Raw genomic sequence first — 21,402 nt, 5'->3', positions numbered from 1 at the left:
AAGGGTTCTACATGGAGCCCTGGCCACTAATAACTGGATGGCACGGGTCGACCCGGGTGTCCTTCTGTGTCACGAGTGAAACTGTGCATCATGTTTTCTGCCAGGTTAATGCCATTGATGTCTCTGTTGGAATGTCTGTGTGAGAGGTTGGGGGTGGAGTATACTGTCGGGATGTGTATAATTGGTACAGGTATTCAAATAAGGAAAAGGCAAATGTGTGTTTTTGATTTTCTGTTTGCTCAGGCAAACTTGGCTATTTGGCTAATAAGGACGAAGAGGGTCAAAGGTGGGGGATAACAGACGCTTTACTATTATTTAATGGGATGGTCTCTGTGCGTCTTAGCGTGGAATTTGAGTTCTATAAAATGATAAAATGTGTGGAGATCTTTCAGGAGATATGGTGTGTCGGGGAGGCAGATAGCTGGGGAAGATGGGTTGGATATAGAGTTGAAGAAGTAGTGAGATTTTGGTTATTGTGATGTGTGATGTTGTTTTGTATCGTGGGGTAGAGGGCAAGGTGAGTGTGCAGCACAGGGGATATTTGTTTTTTAAAGGGGGGTGGGTGGTGAGGTTTTCATAAAAAGATGATGTATCATTAAAGAAAGACAAAAAGTCAAAAAAGTCTCTCTCTCTCTGACATGTTTTTCTTTCTTTATCCCTCTCTCTTTCTTTCTCTGTCATATTCTCTCTTTCTCTCCCTCGTTCTCAGAAGAGGTCTTACATGTACAAAGAATCAGAACTTGAGAGGTGGAAGTTTGGCTGACACCATGAGAGAGACAGAATAGGAAATGCACGAGAGCCGTATGGGCCCTGATAAAAAGTTATGCACTATACAGTATAAGTGTGCTACATAGGGAATATGGAGTCATTTGGGACAGAGAAATTGGCTCCCCTCAAACAAGCAGCAGGCAGGGATTGGCTCTGTTAGCTTCTCCATGCTCCCTTACAAGTTGTAAAGGTTGGAACCAATGATAGACGGCTATTAGGAATGATTCAGACTCATTAAATGTTGGGCAGCGGAAGATGATAGCTCGGCCAATGAGATACTGCAAGGGGAGAGGGACTGAGGACTGAAACAATAGCAAGCGACTTTATAGGTGAAGGACCAACCTTTGCAGACATTGCAGCACCTGTTGTCAGGTAGGATCTGTTCCTTGAGGGTGCAGTTGATCTCCGGACAGTTCTCTGTCACTCTCACCATCAGCCCATTCTGCAAACACAACCCAAATACACACATTCAAGCAATTCAAATCAATACATCTTTATTTAACCCCTCAGGGGCAATAAACATTTGATTAGAATTAGCATGTTAGCGATAGGTTGTTTCCAATAATTACATGATGTCAATAAATTTCGTAGCATATAGAAAAGCACAAATGCAAAAGATAAACACAGAACCTTTTTGAATATGACCTGGAAGGGTTAGGGTGCAATGCAAATTGTTTAATATTAAATGTACAGTATGTTAGTAGGTTGTTTGAGTAAATTAGTGTGCTTGCATCCTTGTAGCAGAAGGATAATTATATTTTAGACTGATCCTCGACACTTGCAAAAAGAGAAACACACTACTACAGAATATAGGCACATTACCCACAACATGAATGTAAATGCATAGAGACAGGGATATACACAGATTCACAAAGAAAGGGAGAGAATTCAGGCTCTCCTCTCTAAAAAACAGTCTTCCTCATCCTCCCATGGACTTTCAAAATAAATAGCCATGCGCACAGTTACATGCGTCAACCTGTCTCAGTTTCCGCTCCTCCATGGTCCCTGTGTGCCTCTCAAGGTGTGAAGCATCGACTCAGACCCCTTAGACACCTCTCTATTTAAAATTTACTTCAAAGTCACCCCCTTCCAGGCGCTACACCAACTGGGTTTGTTTCCTACATAGTGCACTACTTTTGACCACAACCCTATGGCCCCTGGTGAAAAGTAGTGCACTATGCTTTATATTTTATTTATTCCGGATACCGGCAGCAGCAGCTACTCTTTCTGTGGTCCAATCGCAATTACATACAATAATACATAACACAACATACTATGACGTACTACTCTACCATAACATATCTACAATTCAAAATCAATAATACAGCAGAAAAACAACATAAAAATGTATGTCTATGTGTGTGTGTTAGCATGTGTTTGAGAATGCAATGTGTGTGCCTGTGTGTGTGTGTCTCTTCACACTACTGTAAGGAACAACGCAGGAGATGAGAAACAAGTACGGGGAGTCAACATTTAATCAGGAAACAGACAAAAATACCAGGAGAAGAACAGCGTCAGCACATGGGTACAAAACGACAACTAATGCTGCAGCAGGGAATAGATCGGGGAACAGACAGATATAGGGAAGGTAATGACAGAGGTGATTGAGTCCAGGTGAGTCCAGCAATCGCTGATGCGCTTGATGGGGAAAGGCAGGTGTGCGTACTGATGGTGGCAGGAGTGTGTAATGCTGGGGAGCCTGGTGCGCGAAGGGAGAGCGGGAGCAGGTGTGACAACTCCGTGCTGTTCTGATTTTACTGCTTGACTGAGTTACGTGATGTGGGCACTGATGTTGGGCGATTAGGCCTGGCTCGGAGTCGGCGTTCCAATTCATCCCAAAGATGTTCAACGGGGTTGAGGTCAGAGCTCTGTGCAAGCCAGTCAAGTTATTCCACACCGATCTCGACAAAACATTTCTGTATGGACCTCACATTGTGCATGGGGGCATTGTCATGCTGAAACAGGAAAGGGCCTTCCCCAAACTGTTGCCACAAAGTTGAAAGCGGCCGAAAATCCAGTGTTTCTATGTCAAACGGTTTTGTTATATTTCAGTCTTCTGTGATATATATAAAGTGTAATAATGGGATGCAAACACAAACTGTAATACATTTCAACTCTATATTTGACATGGAACAGGTGTCGCCTTTTTTTAAGCCCATAACCATGTGTGTGAGGTGTATACTTTTGTTTCAAAGTAGATTTGTTTAAGACTACCAAGAAACACTCTGTGGAACCCTGATTTAGCCCAATGCAGTATAAGGTTAAACAGCCATTACAAGCTCCAGCTAACTTACATGACTAATAGTTAAAAATAAAGAGGAGTGATAAGGGCAACTTCCTAAATGTTATGTCCAAATTTCCCCTTTAAGCTCTCTGTTTGCTGTAATTTGATGAAGGGAAGTGTATACACCTACAGTACCAGTCAAAAGTTTGGACACACCTACTCATTCCAGGGTTTTTCTTTATTTTTACTATTTTCAACATTGTAGAATAATAGTGAAGACATCAAAACTATGAAATAACACATATGGAATCATGTAGCAACCAAAAAAAGAGTTAACCTGTTGGGGCTAGGGGGCAGTATTTGCATGGCCGGATAAAAAACGTACCCGATTTAATCTGGTTACTACTCCTGCCCAGTAACTAGAATATGCATACAATTATTGGCTTTGGATAGAAAACACCCTAAAGTTTCTAAAACTGTTTGAATGGTGTCTGTGAGTATAACAGAAGTCATTTGGCAGGCCAAAACCTGAGAAGATTCCTTACAGGAAGTGGCCTGTCTGACCATTTCTTGCCCTCCTTGATCATCTCTAACAAAAACAGGGGATCTCTGGCATGACGTGACACTTCCTACGGCTCCCATAGGCTCTCAGAACCCGGGAAAAAGCTGAATGACGTAATTCAAGGCCCAGGCTGAAACACACTAGCGCGTTTGGCAAGTGCTCTATCAGAGGGCCATCAGACTGAGGCTCGTGCATGAGGGGATAACATGCTTTTACTTTCACTCTCTTTGTAATAAAAAACGATTTCCCGGTCGGAATATTATCGCTTTTTAACGAGAAAAATTGCATAAAAATTGATTTTAAACAGCGGTTGACATGCTTCGAAGTACGGTAATGGAATATTTAGAAATGTTTTGTCATGAAATGCATCGTGCTCGTAACCCTTATTTACCCTTCGGATAGTGTCTTGAACGCACGAACAAAACGGCGCTATTTGGATATAACAATGGATTATTTGGGACCAAACCAACATTTGTTATTGAAGTAGAAGTCCTGAGAGTGCATTCTGACGAAGACAGCAAAGGTAATAACATTTTTCTTATAGTAAATCTGACTTTGGTGAGTGCTAAACTTGCTGGGTGTCTAAATAGCTAGCCCTGTGATGCCGGGCTATCTACTTATAATATTGCAAAATGTGCTTTCACCGAAAAGCTATTTTAAAATCAGACATATCGAGTGCATAGAGGAGTTCTGTATCTATAATTCTTAAAATAATTGTTATGTTTTTTGTGAACGTTTATCGTGAGTAATTTAGTAAATTCACCGGAAGTGTTCGGTGGGAATGCTAGTCACATGTTAGTCACCTGCTAATGTAAAAAGCTGGTTTTTGATATAAATATGAACTTGATTGAACAGACATGCATGTATTGTATAACATAATGTCCTAAGATTGTCATTTGATGAAGATCATCAAAGGTTAGTGCTGCATTTAGCTGTGGTTTGGGTTTATGTGACATTATATGCTAGCTTGAAAAATGGGTGTCTGATTATTTATGGCTGGGTACTCTGCTGACATAATCTAATGTTTTGCTTTCGTTGTAAAGCCTTTTTGAAATCGGACAGTGTGGTTAGATTAACGAGAGTCTTGTCTTTAAAATGCTGTAAAATAGTCATATGTTTGAGAAATTGAAGTAATAGCATTTCTAAGGTATTTGAATAACGCGCCACGGGATTCAACTGGCTGTTGAGCCCAGAGAGGTTAAACAAATAAAAATATAATTGATATTTTATATTCTTCAAAGTAAACACCTTTTGCCTTGATAACTGCTTTGCACAATCAAAGCATTCTCTCAACCAGCTTCATGAGGTAGTCAACTAGAATGCAATTCAACTAACATGGTGTTTCTTGTTAAAAGTTAATATATGGAATGTGTTTGAGCCAATCAATTGTGTAGTGACAAGGTTGGGATGGTACACAGAAGATAGCCCTATTGGGTTAAAATACCAATTCCAAATTATGTCAAGAACAGCTCGAATAAGCAAAGAGAAAGGACAGTCTATCATTACTTTTAGACATGAAGATCAGTCAATTCAGAAAATTTTACGAACTTTGAAAGTTTCTTCAAGTGCAGACGCAAAAACCATCAACCACTATAATGAAACTGGCTCTCATGGGGACCGCCACAGGAAAGGAAGACCCAGAGTTAACTCTGCTGCAGAGGATAAGTTCATTAGTGTTAACTGCACCTCAGATTGCAGCCCAAATAAGTGCTTCACAGAGCTCAAGTAACAGACACATCTCAACATCAACTCCTCAGTGGAGACTGCGTGAATAAGGCCTTCATGGTCGAATTGCTTCAAAGACTTCACTACGAAAGGACACCAATAAGAAGAAGAGACTTGTTTGGGCCAAGAAACTTGAGCAATGGCAATTAGACCATTGGAAATCTGTCCTTTAGTCTGAAGAGTCCAAATTTAAGATTTTTGGTTCCAACCACTGTCTTTGTGAGACACGGAGTAGGTGAATGGATGATCTCCGCATGTGTGGTTTCCAATGTGAAGCATGGAGGAGGAGGTATGATGGTGTGGGGGTGCTTTGCTGTTGACACTGTCAGTGATTTATTTAGAATTCAAGACACAATTAACCAGCATGGCTACCACGGCATTCTGCAGCTATACGCCATCCCATCTGGTTTGCGCTTAGTGGGACTATCATTTATTTTTCAACAGGAAAATGACCCAAAACACACCTCCAGGCTTTGTAAGGGCTATTTTCTCCAAGAAGAAGAGTGATGGAGTGCAACATCAGATGACCTGGCCTCCACAATCACCCGACCTCAAACCAATTGAGATGGTTCGGGATGCTCAGCGTAGTTGGGAACTCCGTCAAGGCTTTTGGAAACGCATTGATCATGAAGCTGGCTGAGAAAATGCCAAGAGTGTGCAAAGCTGTCATCAGGGCAAAGGGTGGCTACTTTGAAGAACGAAAACATTAAACATATTTTGATTTGTTTACCGCTTTTTTGGTTACTACATGATTCCATATGTGTTATTTCATAGTTTTGATGTCTTCACAATTATTCTACAATGTAGAAAATAGTAAATTGACTGGTACTGTATACTATTGAACTGGCTAGTTCTCCACTTTAACAACCATGGTGGCAAATGATGAAGACTGTAATCACTGTCTGAAGGAAAGCTAGCTACACAGCACTGATTACCACTTTACAGTCTAAAGGGGGCCTTAAAACCTTTTTCCCTCTCTGGCTGGCTTGTCTCATTGTAACCAATGACAAAAGTAAAACACACATTTTATCTCTGAAAAATGTATTTTAAGATAAATGGCAGCTCAGTGGAATAATGACTTTAATTATAGTCTACTGCACTGCAATACAGTCCCTGTGCTGCCTGCTCCTTAAATTTAATCTGCGACCCAAATTGCAATCTATTCCCAATAATATATTACTTTTGACCACGCCTCATAGGGTCCTGTAGAGGGATCGTTTTGGGACGCAGCCCTGCTCCTTAGATTTACCCCTCAAATGCTTCAAACAGCCCTTTGTTTGTATGTTCATACATTACGCTCAAATACCCTCATATCTCACCCATGGAAGAGAAAGAAAAAAAGAAAATCCTGACTTTACATTCATTAATCTGACTGTTATTTATTTAATCCACTAACTGTGTTTAATTGTTACCCGACTAAATGAATCATGTAACATTAGGAATTTGTGGAACAATGGAAGAGGCTGTTTAAAGTTTTACCATCTCCCAAATTAAACTCTATAAGGTATATATCTATTTCATCGATAAACAGTCTTCTTGTTAATCATATCATCATTCGTAACCTCATGCATCTGCAAAAACCCCAGCCTTGCTCATGATTCAGTACTACACAAATTGCTTTAATTATTTATTTACTAGTTAACTAAATAATAACACTGAATAAATTTACACCCTTTGCATTAGACCAATTTCCCGAGTGGACTGACAAAATATGACGGCTTGTTACAACTTAGATGGAGGGGGGAGAAAAAGTTACATTTATCGTCGAGACATTTCAGAAGTATTCTCACAGTAGCATTAATCATATAGTTTGCACACAAACTTCCGCCCGTTTGGATCAAGAAATCATGAATGTATTTACATGTGACTTCCTTTGTTCGGATGGATCCAGCACTCCTTAGGAAGATTGTGGCCTTTCAGCGGCAAGCTGTATGGCTCTGATTGTCTGAAACGGGTCTCACCTTCCCGTCTTCTACTGTTGTTCACTCTGGAAGATAGCCAGCCATGTCGACGCTTCCCATTGGTGATGAGAGTAAAATAGTACGGTGATTTGACAAGGGTAGAAGGATGTTTTGAAGAGTTTGAGATATTTTACTCAGGACAGCTAATCAGCTGTACCAGTTGACTGAGAGGGGAGTTTGTCGCCTCTTCCTCCTCGTGTTGATTACTCAGTGTTCAGGATTCAGACCACTATGGACATGAGCTGCAGCTCCCCGTCTCTCTGGTCTAACAGAAAATTAGCTTATTTCTTCACCTCGTGTTGAGGTGTCTAGCTATCACCTGCAGCTACCACCTCATGTTTCCTGGTCAAATTGTAATTTCATTACCAAGGCTTTTTATGCACTCAGACCCCCCCCATCTCCTGTGATTTACAACAGGGTGTGAACTGTCAAACCAGCCCAGTTCCTTCCTCCCCTTGTTTGTGGGTGAGAGAAGGTCTGGTTATTGTCAATCATTGCCAAGCTAATCTGACCCATTGTGATCCTCACAGTACAGGCATGACAACATATTGTGTCTTGTCTCTGAGCACTAATAAAGCCAGTTGGATAATTAAATAACACAGAGATCAATATACAGAACCGAGTTGTACAACTTGCTTGTCACAATACCAGTATCACAATAATATGATACTCGATTTTCCATGGCAAGAAGGAAAACACAAAGCACACAGCTCTTTGAAAACCTGCTTTATGTAAAATATTGTGTGCTATAGTTTCGAATATACACAAATGTGACTCTGGGGGACACGTAATGCTGTTTGTTTCTTTGTTTCCAACATTAGGACTGTTTTCCTCAAGAAATGAAGTCTGCTTCATGTTTTGTTTCCTTGCCATGACTATCATGATACTTCACCACACTTCACAGTACTTCTGAGTATCACGATACTTCACAATTGTTCTGAGTATCACAATAATGGTATCGTTACAACCCAAATGCTGTTAGTCAGGGAGGGATGGATCCGTTGTTACCTTGCATTCTGTGCACATTTTTGTTAGCAGACGCTGGCCCTCTGACAGAGTTTGGGCCATGTAGGTGCATTTTGCTGTGGGGACAAAGAAAAAGGACATTATCGTTGGTGATATGTGAGTATATATACAGTTAAGCAATTCTGATATTAGGGTTGCCACTTTTCAAAAATTCCCAGATTTTCTATAAATTCCGGTTGGAAGATTCCCAGATTTCCTGCTTTATTCTCTCCTGATTTCAGCCATATTCCAACCAGGATTTCTGGAAAACCTGGGAATTTTGGGAAAGTTACTTGAATTTTGTAACCCTATCTGATATACTAATTAGGAAGGCCTATGTGAAGTTTCGTTGATCAATATATTCTCAACCCATTCTCTCAAATTATTCTATTGAGTCTGTTGACAAAATTATAATCAAAAGGTGCACCGTATTTAAATGGATGCTTAAGATGAAAATGTACTAAAAATGCTATTGAATGACAACGTCATGAGAAAATATTTTGGCCAGCAAGTGGGAGGGTTTTCAGCGGTTGAATGATATTTATTCAGAGTGTGCAATGTAGCCACACATGAAGAGCGCATTACGCAAATGAATAAAGTCTGTACACAAAATACTGAGAAGTGCATAGGAAAGGTGTGTGTAGGAAAGTCATACATTCTGAAGTCGGGATCTGGCCCTAAGAGCTTTGCACACCTGGATTGTACAATATTTGTCCATTTTAAAATTCTTCAAGCTCTGTCATCTTAATTGTTGATCATTGCTAGACAGCCATTTTCAAGTCATGCCATAGATTTTCAAAACAATTTAATTCAAAACTGTAGGCCACTCGGGAACATTCAATGTCATCTTGGTAAGCAACTCCAGTGAAGATTTGGCCTTTTCCTGCTGAAAGGTGAATTCGTCTCCCAGTGTCTGTTGGAAAACAGACTGAACCAGGTTTGCCTCTAGGATTTTGCTTGGGCTTATAGCTGTATTCCGTTCATTTTGATTAAAAAAATCCCTAGTTCTTGCCGATGACAAGCATACCCATAACATGATGAAGCCACAACCATGATTGAAAAGGTGAAGAGCGGTACTCAGTGATGTGTTGGATTTGCCCCAAACATAAAGCTTTGTATTCAGGACAAAGAGTACATTTCTTTGCCACATTTTTTGCAGTATTACTTACAGTGCCTTGCAAAAGTATTCATCCCTTTGGCGTCTTTCCTATTTTGTTGCATTACAACCTGTAATTTAAATGAATTTTATTAGGATTTCACGTAATGAACATAAACGAAATAGTCCAAATTGGTGAATTGAAATGAAAAAAATGAAAAGGAAAAGTGGTGCGTGTATATGTATTCACCCCCTTTGCTATGAAGCCCCTAAATAAGATATGGTGTAACCAATTACCTTCAGAAGTCACATCATTAGTTAAATAATGCAATCTGTGTCACATGATCTGTCACATGATCTCAGTATAGATACACCTGTTCTGAAAGGCCCCAGAGTCTGCAACACCACTAAGCAAGGGGCACCACCAAGCAAGCGGCACCATGAAGACCAAGGAGCTGTCCAAACAGTTCAGGGACAAAGTTGTGGAGAAGTACTGATCAGGGTTGGGTTATAAGAAAATATCAGAAACTTTGAACATCCCACGGAGCACCATTAAAGCCTTTATTCAAAAATGGAAAGAATATGGTGCCAACAACAAACCTGCCAAGAGAGGGCCGCCCACCAAAACTCACGGACCAGGCAAGGAGGGCATTAATCAGAGAGGCAACAAAGAGACCAAAGATAACCCTGAAGGAGCTGCAAAACTCCACAGCGGAGATTGGAGTATCTGTCCATAGGACCACTATAAGCCGTACACTCCACAAAGCTGGGCTCTACGGAAGAGTGGCCAGAAAAAAAGCCATTGCTTAAAAAAAAAAATAAGCAAACACGTTTGGTGTACGCCAAAAGGCATGTGGGAGACTCCCCAAACATATGGAAGAAGGTACTCTGGTCAGATGAGACTAAAATTGGGCTTTTTTGCAATCAAGGAAAACACTATGTTGGCGCAAACCCAACACCTCACCCCGAGACTACCATCCCCACAGTGAAGCATGCTGGTGGCAGCATCATGCTGTGGGGATGTTTTTCATTGGCAGGAACTGAGAAACTGGTCAGAATTGAAGGATTGATGGATGGCGCTAAATACAGGAAGATTCTTGGGGGAAACCTGTTTCAGTCTTCCAGAGATGTGAGACTGTGATGGAGGTTCACCTTCCAGCAGGACAATGGCCCTAAGCATACTGCTAAAGCAACACTCGAGTGGTTTAAGGGGAAACATTTAAATGTCTTGGAATGGCCTAGTCAAAGGCCAGACCTCAATCCAATTGAGAATATGTGGTATGACTTAAAGATTGCTGTACACCAGCGGGTCCCATCCAACTTGAAGGAGCTGGAGCAGTTTTGCCTTGAAGAATGGGCAACAATCCCAGTGGCTAGATGCGCCAAGCTCATGGAGACATACCCCAAGAGACTTGCAGCTGTAATTGCTGCAAAAGGTGGCTCTACAAATTGTTGACTTTGGGGGTGAATAGTTATGCAAGCTCAAGTTCCGATTTTTTGTCTTATTTCTTGTTTGTTTCACAATAAAAAATATTTTGAATCTTCAAAGTGGTTGGCATGTTGTGTAAATCAAATGATACAAATCCCCCAGAAATCTATTTTAATTCCAGGTTGTAAGGCAACAAAATAGTAAAAATGCCAAGGGAGGTGAATACTTCCCACAAGCCACTGTGAAGCTGCAATATGTAACTTTTTGGGCGATCCAACAATTCTCATTGAAAGCAAGTGTAAGAAGAGTCTGTTTTATTTGCGCTATTTCTATGTTTCCATTTTAAAGTTGAGTCTTTTACTTTCGATTTTGTACACCAGCTTCAAACAGCTGAAAATACAATGTTTGTGGTTATTGAAAATATATTTCACAACGGTTTGGATGGTACAATGATTCTCTACATTATACTTCCTTGTTTAGTCAAAAAAGGTAAATTAGGCAAACTATTAGAATTTTAGAAACCAGGAAATGGCAGAGGGATTTCTGCATAGTGCATCTTTAAGTGCCTGGTTGAAAATAGGATGTATGTTTTGGAATATTTTTATTCTGTACAAGCTTCCTTCTTTTCACTCTGTCATTTAGGTTAGTGTTGTGGAGTAACTTTAATGTTGTTGATCCATCCTCAGTGTCACGCCCTGACCATAGAGAGCCCTTGTTTCTCTATGGTGTAGTAGGTCAGGGCGTGACTAGGGGGTAGTCTAGTTTATATTTCTATGTTGTGTTCTAGTTTATATTTTCTATGTTGGTGTTTTGTATGACTCCCAATTAGAGGCAGCTGGTAATCATTGTCTCTAACTGGGGATCATATTTAAGTAGCTATTTTTCCCACCTGTGGTTGTGGGATATTGTTTTGTGTTTGTGCACCACGTAGTCACGTTTAGCTGTTCATTTATTTGATTTATTTGTTTTTGCTTGAAGTTTCACTTTGGAATAAAGATGTGGAACTCTACACACGCTGCGCCTTGGTCCCGTTCTTACGACAACCGTGACACTCAGTTTTCTCATATCACAGCCATTAAACTCTGTAACTGTTTTAAAATCACCATTGGCCTCATGGAATCTCTGAGCAGTTTCCTTTCTCTCGAGCAACTGAGTTAGGAAGGACACCTGAATCTGTGTAGTGACTGGGTGTATTGATACAATATCCAAAGTGTAATTAATAACTTTACCATGCTCAAAGGGATATTCAGTGTTCTGTCTATTTTTACACATCTACCAATCTGTGCCCTTCTTTTTGAGGCATTGAAAAATCTCCCTGGTCTTTGTGGTTGAATGTGCTTGAAACGCAATACTCGATTGAGGGTCCTTACAGGGGGTCCTGCATGTGTGGGGTACAGAGATGGGGTAGCCATTAAAAAAAATCGTGTTAACCACTATTATTGAACACGAAATGAGTCCATGCAACTTATTATGAGACCGGACAACCGGTCCCTATGGCCAGGCTGTGCTCACTGTGTCTGTACATAGTTAGCGTTTTCCTCAGTTTTCTATCCATTACAGTGGTTAGATAATACACGGTGGCAGACTGTCTGTTTAGAGCCAAATAGCATTGAAGTTTACTTTACTGGTTTACTGGTTTCTCCAATAGGTGATGCATTTTTAATTTTGCTTTGTGATCATTTGGTTGGGTCAGATTTTCTGAGTGCTGTCCTGAGGCTTTGTTTGGTTGGACCAGCTTCTGAGGGGACTCTTCTCTATGGTCACCTCTTGCAGTCAAGGGCTTTGTATGTAGGGGGTCACTTGTTTTTAAATGATTATAGCATTTGTTGGCTCTTTTTTGGATATTGAGCAGAAGAGGGAATTGGCCTAATTCTGCTCTCCTCACTCAGTGGTCGAGGCATGATGACAGTACTCACGTCGGCATTTCTTGCAGCAGGTGCCCACCACATGCACGGGGAGAGAGTCCTCTGAGCAGTTGGCAGGGGGACAGAATATCCTGCGACACTCCACCACTCCATTCTGAAGAGACAAAAGAATACCCTAAAACAAACAGATAGCTTTACAGAGCTCTAACATCCCAGTGTGTGTCTGTGGCACTGCCAACAAGATGAGTGTAAAACAGACAGAAAAAACATACTGCATTCAAAACTCATGTCCTTACTTATCAGTCCTCATCAGTTACTTGTGCAAATCACATAATCAAACCATCAAACTCTATCATAAAAACCGGACTCTGTAATAGGCTCATAGCAGGAAGTCATGGTGGTTATCTCTCTCTCTCTCTCTCTCTCTCTCTCTCTCTCAATGATGGTCAAAGACAGGAATATACTAGACTGTTTGTAATGAAGCAATAATAATGATAATAATACTCATATTAACAGCAATTATAACAAATAATAATAAGGAAAAGGCAAATATGAATAATCACACCATATTTCTCACTGGCTGTCCCTCAGGTTGTGGTGGGAGGCCACAAATTTGGCTGCTAAAACACAGCATTCAGTTTTTTCACCAAGTATGTATTTAAGTTTGTTCATCATTTTAAGTTATCTAATTCTTCGTATTGTTGTATAATTTGGGGAAATAATTAATTTATGTCAATATCTGTCACAGTTTAAAAGAAAATTCAGCTCTGTCTCTATCTCGTCTTGGGGGCTGTCACGTTTGCTCCCTCTCCGGCCTCTAGGTCACCAGGCTGCTCGTTAAGGTGCACACCTGTCACCATCGTTACGCTCATTAACGCAATATGACACTCACCTGGACTCCATCACCTTACCTGCCCTATATATGTCACTCCTCTTGGTTCCTTCCCCGAGCGTCATTGTTTCTATTTCTTGTTCGTGTTACTTGTTTTGGATTATGTTGCGTTTTTTTCATTAAAACACTCACTCCCTGAACTTGCTTCCCGACTCTCAGCGCATGTCGTTAAAGGGGCAGAATGAGCGCAGCCTGTCCTCTCTGGGCAGCCAGGTTTGCCTGGGACAACCGGTCTCTATGGCCAGGCTGTGCTCACTGAGTCTGTACATAGTTAGTGTTTTCCTCAGTTTTCAATCCGTTACAGTGGTCAGATAGTACACGGTGACTGACTGTCTGTTTAGAGCCAAATAGAATTGAAGTTTACTTAGATTTCTTGTGGTTTCTCCAATAGGTGATACATTTTGCTTTGTGATCATTTGGTTGGGTCAGATTTTCTGAGTGCTGTCCTGAGGCTTTGGTTGGACAAGCTGCTGAGTAGACTCTTCTCTTTGGTCACCCCTTGGCAGTTGAGGGCTTTGTATGTGGTGGTCACTTGTTTTTAAATGATTATAGCATTTGTTAGCTCTTTTTTGGATATTGAGCAGAAGAGGGAATTGGCCTAATTCTGCTCTCTTTGTGGTGTTTTTCTCTGTACTCTGAGGATGCTCTTCCAAATTCCATATGCAGAGTTTCAATTGGGTGTTTGTCCAATTATTGTTTTGTAAGCGGACACCAAAGGTTCACTGCCATATAGTGCAATTGGTTCCATTAATTTAAATATTTTGAGCCAGATCCTAATTTGTATATCTAATTTAATATATATTTTAATGGCATAGGATGCCCTCCTTACTTTGTCTTTCAGTTCATTCACAGCCAGATTGAAGTTCCATGTGGAGCCGACGCCAAATATGTCCCAAATATGTGTAGGTGTGTGTTCTATATTAATACAGCCCAGTAAAAATGCATATCGGTTTCCCTGACATCTGGATCTGTTACGATTGTGTGGAGAGACGGACCAAGGCGCAGCGTGCTCTGAGTTCCACATCTTTATTTAATGAAACTCACAAAACAAAAAGGAAACAAACAACTAATCATAATGAAAGAGGTGCTACATGCACTAACTCAAAATAAGATCCCACAAAACACAGTGGGGAAATGGCTGCCTAAATATGATCCCCCAATCAGAGACAACGATAAACAGCTGCCTCTGATTGGGAACCATACCAGGCCAACATAGAAAAAACAACCTAGATAACCCACCCTAGTCACACCCTGACCTAACCAACATAAAGATTAAAAGGCTCTCTATGGTCAGGGCGTGACAGGATCATTTATGGAATATCATCATTTTTGTCTTTTTAAGATTGACTGTCAGGGTCCAGATCTGACAGAATGGTTGCAGATGATCTAATTGTTGCTGTAACCCTTTTTTTGTGGGGGACCGCAGCACCAGGTCATCTGTATACAGGATGCATTTTATTTCTGTGTTGTTAAGAGTGAGACAGGGGGCTGTTGATTGTTGTAGTGTTTTTACTAATTCATCAATGTTTTGTTTTGGTTCACTTGTTAAGGTGTGTAGGGTATAAATTATCGGAAATTCGAACATTTAGTAGGAATCCAATTTGACTTTTGTTTAGGACATTGTTTTCACTGAGAAAGTGCAGTAATCTGATTTTCATGATGGCACAGAATATTTTCCCCAGGATACTCCTCTCTCGCTCTTTCTCCTCTCTCTCGCTCTCTCTCCCAATATCACTCTCTCACTCTCATCATCTCTCTGTATCCATCTGTCTATCTCAATCTCTCTCCACACCCTCTCTCTCTCCCTCTCTCTCAATCTCTCCTTCTCTCAAATCGCACTCACAAAACTCTATCCTGGGCTGACATGGGGTCTGAGTTTGGCCTGCTTCTACACATTTTCTGAGTTTAACATGCTCCTGAGGAGGCAGGAACTCTTATTACTGGAAGTCTTATTTGGTTGGGAATGCTTGATTGATAGAGAGAGAGAGCATGAACTACAAGAACAAATAAAAACGATTCAACCCAAAAAGGCCTGTGGTGTTGATAATATCCTAAATGAAATAAATGATACAATATACAGACCACAAATTACAATTGGCTATACTTAAACTCTAACATTATCCTCAACTCTTCCCCAATATTTGGAACCAAGGTCTGATCCCCCAATCCACAAAAGTGGAGACAAATTTGACAACAATAACTACCGTGGGATATGCATCAACAGCAAAATCCATGTACACAAACAGCAAGTGTTCTGTAAAAATATGATAAAAAAAACACACCGATTTCATTCCTTAGGGCCGGGGGGTGAGAAAGGGATGCAGCTTGAGCCCCACCCTCTTCAACATTTATATCAATGAACTGGCGAGGGCACAAGAACAGTCTGCAGCACCCGGCCTCACCTTACTAGAGTCTAAAGTTAAATGTTTACTGTTTGCACATGGTCTGGTGCTTCTGTCCCCAACCAAAGAGGGCCTGCAGCATTAACTAAATCTTCTGCCAGACTTGGGCCCAGACAGTTAATCTCAGTAAAACAAAAATAATGGTGTCCCAAAAAAGGTCCAGATGCCAGGACCATGAAAGAAAATTCCACCTAAACACTGTTGCCCTAGAGCACACAAAAATTATACATACTTCAGCCTAAACATCAGCACCACAGATAACTTCCACAAAGCTGTGAACAAGGCAAGAAGGGCCTTCTACGCCATCAAAAGGAAGATCAAATTTGAACCTTCTACGCCATCAAAAAGAACATAACATTTGACATCCCAATTAGGATCTTGCTAAAAATATTAAAAAACCAAGAATTCACAAAATGGGACAAACACTGAAAAGAAGGGATTCTCAAACCTTCCATAACAAAGCCCTCACCTAAAAAGCCAAAGCCCTCTGCCAGCTAGTACGGGGACTCTGCTCACAAACTGGCCCCACAGAGCCCCAGGACAGCAACACAATTAGACCCAACCAAATCATGAGCAAACAAAAATATAATTACTTGGTACATTGGACAGCATCAACAAAAAAACTGAGCAAACTGGAATATTATTTAGCCCTAAACAGTGTACACAGTCCTTTTGTTTCATCTCTATTTCACTTGCTTTGGCAATGTAAACATATGTTTGCCATTCAAATTAAGCAGAGAGAGAGAGTGAGAGAGAGTTTAGTTTGAGTTTGAACCTGTTAGGGATAGGGGGCAGTATTTACACGGCCGGATAAAAAACGTACCCAATTTAATCTGGTTATTACTACTGCCCAGAAACTAGAATATGCATATAATTATTGGCTTTGGATAGAAAACACCCTAAAGTTTCTAAAACTGTTTGAATGGTGTCTGTCTATAACATAACTCATATGGCAGGCAAAAACCTGAGAAGATTCCTTACAGGAAGTGGCCTGTCTGACAATTTCTTGGGCTTCTACACTGTCTTTATTGAAAACTGAGGATCTCTGCTGTAACGTGACACTTCCTACGGCTCCCATAGGCTCTCAGAAGGCGGCAAAAAGCTGAATGATGTCTTTGGAGCCCCTGGCTGAAAAACATTAGCACATTTGGATGGTGGTCGATCAGAGGACAATGAGACTGAGGCGCGTGCACGAGGTGACACCATGTTTTTATTTTCTCTGTCTTTGAACGTAAACAGGGTTTCCCGGTCGGAAAATTATCGCTTTTTTGCGAGAAAAATGGCATAAAAATTTATTTTAAACAGCGGTTGACATGCTTCGAAGTACGGTAATGGAATATTTAGAAATGTTTTGTCACGAAACGCATCGGGCGCGTCACCCTTCTTTACCCTTCGGATAGTGTCTTGAATGCAAGAACAAAACAGAGGATATTTGAACATAACTATGGATTAACTATGGCTCCTGGAGTTCCCCGTGTATTCTTGTTCCTAAGCCTGACGGTACGTCTCGCTTATGTACGGACTATCGTCGAGTAAATGCCGTTACAAAGTCTGATTCTTTTCCTCTACCTTGATTACATGACTGCATTGATAGAATTGGCTCTGCTGCTTACGTTAGTAAATTAGATTTGCTAAAAGGTTATTGGCAGGTGCCTCTGACCTCTCGAGCTTCTGACATCTCGGCTTTTGTTATGCCAGATAACTTCGTACAATATACTGTGATGCCCTTTGGAATGTGTAATGCACCTGCAGCTTTTCAGCGCTTAGTTAAGATTGTGTTTGCGGATGTGCTGAATTGTACTGCTTATCTTGACGATGTGGTGATTCATTCGTCTACTTGGTCTGATCATCTCGCCACCTTGAAAAGTGTGTTTCAGCGGTTGGAGAATGCTTCTTTAACCCTCAATTTGGCTAAGTGTGAGTTTGGAAAGGCTACAGTAACTTACTTAGGGAAACAAGTAGGACGAGGTCAAGTGCGCCCAGTAACTGGCAAAGTGGAAGCAATTGTTGCTTTTCCTGCTCCCACGACTCGCCGCCAGTTGCGCAGATTCCTGGGGATGGTAGGTTACTATCGTACATTCTGTAAGAATTTCTCGACGATAGTAGCTCCCCTTTCATCTCTGCTTAGTCCGAAGGTACCATTTAAGTGGTCCCAGGACTGTAACTATGCTTTTAAGTCCGCTAAAGCGCTACTTTGTAGTGCCCCAGTGCTTGCGGCCCCCAACTTTGACAAATCTTTTAAGTTGGAGGTAGACGCTAGTATAGTGGGGGTGGGTGCGGTTCTCTTGCAGGAAGATGAAGATGGAGTGGATTGACCCGTCAGTTTCTTCTCCCGTAAGTTCAACTCCTGTCAGTCAACGTACTCCACAATTGAACAGGGAAAGCTGGCTTTATTGCTAGCATTACAGTTCTTTGAGGTATATGTGGGTTCCAGTGCCTTGCCTGTAATGGTCTTCACGGACCATAATCCTTTGGTGTTCTTAAAACAAATGTACAATCAGAACCGCCGCCTTATGCGGTGGGCTCTTATTTATTTGTGTCTATGTTCTCTCCTAACATAATCTAATGTTTTGCTTTCGCTGTAAAGCCTTTTTGAAATCGGACAACGTGGTTGGATTCAGGAGAAGTGTATCTATAAAATGGTGTAAAATAGTCCTATGTTTGAGAACTTTGAATTATGACATTTTGTAGTTTTGAATTTGGCGCTCAGATTTTTCACTGGCTGTTGAATAGTGTGAACCGTGGGTGGGACGATTGCATCCCACCTGCCCGAGAGAGTTTAAGGAGAATTGTATCTTTAAAATGGTGTAAAATACTTGTATGTGTGAGAAATTTGAATTATGAGATTTTTGTTGTTTTGAATTTGGCGCCCTGCTATTTCACTGGCTGTTGAATAGTGTGTCCCGCAGGTGGGACGGTCACGTCCCACATACCCCAGAGAGATTAACCTCTTATGGACAGGCTAATATCCAGTGGTGGCGCCTGGTGCGAAATACGAAAAACCTTAAAAATGCTATAATTTCAATTTCTCAAACATATTACTATTTTACACCATTTGAAAGATAAGACTCTCCTTTATCTAACCACATTTTCCGATTTCAAAAAGGCTTTACAGCGAAAGCAAAACATTAGATTAGGTCAGGAGAGTACCCAGCCAGAAATAATCACACACCCATTTTTCAAGCTAGCATATATGTCACAAAAACCAAAACCACAGCTAAATGCAGCACTAACCTTTGATGATCTTCATCAGATGACACTCCTAGGACATTATGTTATACAATACATGCATGCTTTGTTCAATCAAGTTCATATTTATATCAAAAACCAGCTTTTTACATTAGCATGTTTTGTTCAGAACTAGCATACCCACCGAAAACTTCCGGTGAATTTACTAAATTACTCACGATAAATGTTGACAAAAAACATAACAATTATTTTAAGAATTATAGATACAGAACTCTTTTATGCAATCGCGCTGTCCGATTTTAAAATAGCTTTTCGGTGAAAGCACATTTTGCAATATTCTGAGTAGATAGCCCGGCCATCACGGCATTTTGACACCCACCAAGTTTGGCACTCACCAAACTCAGATTTACTATAAGAAAAATTGGATTACCATTGCTGTTCTTCGTCAGAATGCACTCCCAGGACTTCTACTTCAACAACCAATGTTGTTTTGGTTCCAAATAATCCATAGTTATATCCAAATAGCTCCGTTTTGTTCGTGCGTTCAAGTCACTATCCGAAGGGTAACGCGCCGGCGCATTACCGTACTTCGAAGCATGTCAAACGCTGTTTAAAATCAATTTTATGCAATTTTTATCGTAAAATAGCGATAATATTCCAACCGGGAGACGTTGTATCCGTTCAAACACTGAAAGAAAAACATGGAGTCGTCACATGCACGCGCACCCCTGCTGTTTTTCGTCCAGAGAATGCAGAGTTATCAATCCACGTTCTGGCGCCTTCCTAGAGTCAATGAAAGCCTTAGAAAAGGTCACGTTACAGCAGAGATCCTGTATTTTTGATAAAGAGGCTATAGAAGGACAAGAAATGGTCAGACAGGGCACTTCCCATATAGAATCTTCTCAAGTTCTGGCCTGCCATATGAGTTCTGTTATACTCACAGACACCATTCAAACAGTTTTAGAAACTTTAGGGTGTTTTCTATCCAAATCTACTAATTATATGCATATTCTAGTTTCTGGGCAGGAGTAATAACCAGATTAAATCAGGTACGTTTTTTATCCGGCCGTGAAAATACTGCCCCCTATCCCAAACAGGTTAAAGTCCCCGACCACTAGGAGCGCCGCTTCTGGATGAGCATTTACTTGTTTGCTTATGGCCTTATTCAGCTCGTTGAGAGCGGCCTTAGTTCCAGCATCGGTTTGTGGTGGTAAATAGACGGCTACAAATAATATAGATGAGAACTCTCTAAGTAGATAGTGTGGTCTACAGCTTATCATGAGTTATTCTACCTCAGGCGAGCAATACCGCACGACTTCTTCAATATTAGACATCGCACACCAGCAGGTATTGACAAATAGACACACACCCCCGCCCCTCGTCTTGCCAGACGTAGCTGCTCTGTCCTGTCGATGCACTGAGAAGCCAGCCAGCTCTATATCCTTTGCGTCGGACTCATTAAATAAATAGTTATTGTCCAGTTCGAGGTGAATAATCACTGTTCTGATATCCAGAAGCTCTTTTTGGTCATAAGAGATAGTAGCAGCAACATTATGTAGAAAATGAGTTTCAAACAATACGAAATAACAAACCAAATAGCACAGTTGGTTATTAGCCTGTAAAACGGAGCCCGTAAAACGGCATCCATCCTCGCCGGCGCCATTCTATGTTTTATATTGTTATTTATTGTTTATTGCCCCTCATTATCATTATTTTATGTTTTTTATCTTGTGAATTGAACTGACTTGAATATCCCAAAAACACACAAATTGACTAGTGTGAGGTGAAAGTATTGACTTTTTTGAGGAGAAAGATACAAAGTCATTGTATCTGATGGGGTGGGATACCCACCATGCAGACGCAGTTCCTGCAGTTCTCTGGCTCCACCCACAGCTCTTTGTCTCTGTAGTCCACACCGTTGGCACTGCACGTCCTGTCACAGCGGCAGCCCTCCAGCTGGGTCAGCCTGGACTCTGCATAGTTCAGCTGGAGACACACACAAGCACACACAAACAGATACATACACATCATCATCCATTTCAATATTGCAGCACTATAGCTAAGAGGACAAAAAATGCAAAAGCTAATGACTACACATAGAAATGGACATTGGTGTGTGTTTAGCCCCCAGTGTTTCAGAATTAAATCCATTATTCATTTCTAGTTGTCCTACCTTCATTCTACACTCTACAAAATTCTGGGATGTTTGGATGACCCAATTTCTGTGTTGCAGCCATTATGTCACTTAGTTGGGTTGTTTTCTTTAAAAATAGTAAGGTTGGGT

The 21,402-nt window shown here is 40.9% G+C and overlaps 1 protein-coding gene across 1 annotated transcript in view; it reads right to left on the bottom strand.

Annotated features, from left to right (window-relative positions):
* Positions 1–21,402, bottom strand: part of LOC115204088 (protein kinase C-binding protein NELL1) — a 448,552-nt gene that overhangs the window by 231,059 nt on the left and 196,091 nt on the right. The window contains exons 8-11 of the mRNA XM_029769393.1: positions 20,970–21,104; positions 12,687–12,789; positions 8,249–8,322; positions 1,111–1,210 (exon numbers count right to left, since the gene is read on the bottom strand). Of these exons, the coding sequence (XP_029625253.1) occupies positions 1,111–1,210; positions 8,249–8,322; positions 12,687–12,789; positions 20,970–21,104 (412 nt within the window). The remainder of the gene's footprint in view (positions 1–1,110; positions 1,211–8,248; positions 8,323–12,686; positions 12,790–20,969; positions 21,105–21,402) is intronic.

Source organism: Salmo trutta, chromosome 12 (assembly GCF_901001165.1).
Source record: "Salmo trutta chromosome 12, fSalTru1.1, whole genome shotgun sequence".
Taxonomy (NCBI): domain Eukaryota; kingdom Metazoa; phylum Chordata; class Actinopteri; order Salmoniformes; family Salmonidae; genus Salmo; species Salmo trutta.
The sequence above is the reverse complement of the archived record's forward strand: the minus strand, read 5'-3'. Positions and strand labels throughout refer to the sequence as shown.